The sequence below is a fragment of the Entamoeba histolytica genome, genomic scaffold (genome assembly GCF_000208925.1).
Source record: "Entamoeba histolytica HM-1:IMSS scf_1104750516759 genomic scaffold, whole genome shotgun sequence".
Taxonomy (NCBI): Eukaryota; Evosea; order Mastigamoebida; family Endamoebidae; genus Entamoeba; species Entamoeba histolytica.
The window spans coordinates 1-4,066 of NW_001915242.1; the positions used below are offsets into that span (position 1 = coordinate 1).

Below are 4,066 nucleotides of genomic sequence, written 5' to 3' on the forward strand. Positions count from 1 at the left end.
CTCAAATCATCCATATATAATGTGTGATTCGATTTTGGGAATTTCTCTTCGATGATTTGAGAAATTACATTCATCTGAATGATGAAGAGTAGATTTGATAAGGAATCACCTTGTAAAATTCATCTATTTAATTTAATACATCATAGATATTCATTAAATTTATAGCCGATGAATATCTTCCATCTAGTCATCATACTTTCAATAATGTCAATGATGACACCCTCTACATTAATATACTTTAATGATTCAATTACCCATTCATGGTTTACTGTGTCATATGTTTTCTTAATGTCATAATATGACTCCACATATTTTGGGTATTTCTCTTCTTTCTGCTGCTTTAATATATAACTATTTATTATTCCTTCTTTAGCAGCTAAAGACTGTAATTTACATCCCAATTAATTACTACTAATTTTAAATGATTCACAATTCATGTTAAGTCTTCTGTGAATCTTTTCTTTTAATATGGAGGTAAATACTTTCATAATTACATTTGTACAACTGATAGGATGATAATTAATGACATTATTCATATCACTTTGTGGATTAATAAAGTTCTTCCACTTACCATGTCTAATTTGATGTTTTGATTGTAGTTCAACCATTCATTAAAGATATTGAGAATGATTTCTCTTGATGATGACATCCTTTTCCAATAATACCCATATATAGTGTCTATTCATGGTGTTTTCCAGTTATTTATTCTCATTATACTTAAATTTAATTCATTTATTGTTATTATGACATTATCATAATTGATATATCTTTCATTCAATATGGTGTTTTGTTTTATTTTCCAATTTTCTTTATTTAATATCACCTGTGTTTCATATAACATTTCCATTATTCTAAAGTAATATCGTTATTTGGGTATATTTCATTTTTTGTTTCTTCCTTATTCTAATTTTCTTATTAGAATCAAACATGATTTTATTTGTATTGATTCTGACCCTTTCTTCCTTATTAAATTTAATTCTTTCTTTTATCATAGTCATCATATATTTTAGGTACTTTATTCTTTCTAGTGCTTTGACTTTTATTCCTTCTTCATCATTTTCTTTTAATTTCATGATGCACTTTATTCTGTACAATTTCATTGAATAAATCTTCTAGTCTATTTATTTTCTTTAGGATTTCTTTTATTTCATATCAAATTTATCTCTTATTATTTTATTTTGGAGATAGAGGTGCATACAAATTGAAATATTCATATCATCTTGCATATAATCATGCATTCTGCTTCCTGACCATATCAATCTATTATTAATTTCCATTATTAATCGGTCAACCTCTTTTCTTTGAAAGTAGTAATTAATGTTAGTACATTTTTCTATTTTCATTTCTTTCACTTTATTGATGAGAGTGTTAATATATTCTTCATCAATTTCAGTAGAGTTATTCTTTAATATGTTGTTTTTATTATTGAATCACACTCTACTCTTCCTTCTATTATATCATTTACTTTCACTTTAATGTATTGTTTAGTGCTTTTTATTTTACGTGACACTTTAATATATTTAATATATTCCTTTTCATTATTGACATTGATGTTTGTCACTTTTATTATACTTTCAATTGCTTCCCATCTTAATTTCATATATAATTTCTTATTTAACCAATTAATTTCAAAACAATACATCAATTCAATTAAATTTCTATTTCTTTATTTTGTTGTATTTCTTCTTGTATTTTCATTATACTTTCTTTGTTATTTATTATTCTTGTAATTTTACATCTTTCATTCATTTCTTTATTTGTATTTTTTGTTTTTAATTTATTCTTCAATTGCTTTAATGTCTTTTTCTTCATTGTCTTTTGTTTTTTCTTTAATTTCTTCTTGCATTTTTTTCAATTATCTTTTTCTTTTTGATTGAATATACTTCTTGAATAATATCATATTATCTTTTTCTTTTACCTTCTTACTTCTTAAGTATTTTTCATATTCTCTTTTTCCCCATTCACTTCTTATTCTTTTTATTCCTCTTTTCTATATCATTTATTGTTAATCATTTATATTTGTTATTGGTGTAATCTTTATTATTATTGTATTTACATTGTTTCTTATTTGTTTTAATTTGTGCCTTTCGTCTTCTAATCCCCTTTTTTCCTTGGTATTTCCTTTACCATTATTATTATTGTTATTATTATTATGCCATTTATTGCTATTGACATTCATTCTTTTATTGAATGACATTGGATTTCTATGTCTTGTTTGCTTTTCTTTACAAGACCCTATTATTATTACACAGTAACCATGGCATTAAAATTTGATGTATTTCCTGCATTGGAAAATAATCTCTCAAATATTTTAATAAAGAAAAAAATAGCAATAAATAAATTTACTTGATTTTATCTAATTTATCATATTAATTTATTCATTTATTGTATTTATATTATTATATGTGTTGATATTAAAAACTGTTGAATTAGATATTTCATTGTATTTAATGTTGTTTCTATTATTTAAATTAATAATAAATAAAAACAATCAATGTATTAACTATTTATTAAATACAAATGAAATGATAAATGAAATAAGAGTAAATTCTATTAGTTTGTAGATTCATTAATTGTATTTTTTATTAATTTTGTATTATTTTTTCAAGACTTTGAATATTTTTTAAAAGTGTTTCATTTTTTTGTGAGTCAATACTTATTATACTGCATCTCAACCATATGACGTGAATTAGATTTAATAAAACTCTGCATATTCTTTCTTTAGAAAATATCTTATTTAATAAATACCAACAATTGATTGACATATAAATGTAAAGTAAATTGTTCAATTTTATTTTATAATTATTACTATACACATTGAATTATGATAATACATTACAAACAAAATCTTTCAATGAAAAATTCAAAAACATTCAAATAAAATGATTATCATTTACAGACACATTTGTATTTAATAGTTTTTTATTATAAAAAATAAAAAAACACATAATTATATTTTAAGATAAATTACATCCTTTATCTTTATCTTTTTTATTACCTGTACTATTTTCTTTAGACTTTTTTAAACATGCTCGAATAGCCTCTTCAAAAATAAAAACAACATCTTCTTTGTCTGAATCATTCCACTCGATGTACTCAACTGCACCAATTCTTTTAGCCATCGCCTCTCCTTGTTCTTGTGAAATTAAAGTAATTCCTTGTTCAGCTAATGAGTTAATTTTTTCAGGGGTTTTTCTTACTTCAGCACAACTACCAACAAGAATGATAGGTACATCTGAACAATATTCTTTAATTTCAGGTTTCCATAGTTTTTCTACATGATTATATGAGTCAGGATCAGTTATAGAAAATAAAACAATAAAAACATCAGTACCTGGATATGATAATGGTCTTAATCGTGCATATTCTTCAGAACCCTCAGTAGAAATTATATTTATAGTATTCATAACACCATCAACACTAATAGAGACTTTTTGATCCTGAACAGCAGTTGGTGGGATTTCTCCTGGGGCAATTATGCCTGCACAAATTGCAGCAAGTTTATTTTTACCAACACAATTATCTCCAACAAGAACGCACTTGAATTCCATGAATTGGTTTTGTAGTTTTGTTGTTGATCTTTTTATCATTCTAAGAAATTTAAAGTCATTTGAAAATAATGACTGGAATATTCTACCCTTTTTCAGTGATGAAAAAAACAAATAATTGAAAAAGAAGAGAATGATATAGAAGAATAAAAAGAAAGTAAGAAGTAGAAGAAGAAAGAATAAAAGTAGAAAAAAGAAAATATAATAAAGAAAATAAAAAGTAATAAATCACAAAGAGATAATAAAAGAAGAAAAGAAAAGAAAGAAGAAATAAAAAGTGTAATTTTAATGTAAAAATTAGAAATATTCAATAAAAGTGTCTAATTTAATGATTCAAAATAATTAGTATTGTTTTATTAATGAAAAATATTTTACTATTTTTATGTTATTATTTATATGTATAACTTCATTATGATGTTTATTATATATTCAATCATAAGTGTTATGTTATTATAACATATAATATGTGATAAAATATAAATGAAAATGATATGAATATATGATATAGAATATAGAAA

General features: G+C 23.3%; 1 protein-coding gene across 1 annotated transcript, besides 2 other annotated features; it reads right to left on the reverse strand.

Moving 5' to 3' along the window:
- Positions 1-1,698: a repeat region.
- Positions 1,663-2,301: a repeat region.
- A 656-nt stretch (positions 2,302-2,957) lies between these two features.
- On the reverse strand, positions 2,958-3,551 carry EHI_031740 (RAS-related protein racG, putative; the record flags this gene model as incomplete). The annotated part of the gene is made up of 1 exon (XM_001914212.1): positions 2,958-3,551. One exon carries the CDS (start codon positions 3,549-3,551, stop codon positions 2,958-2,960), a length of 594 nt encoding a protein of 197 aa, XP_001914247.1.
- Between the last annotated feature and the right edge of the window lie 515 nt (positions 3,552-4,066).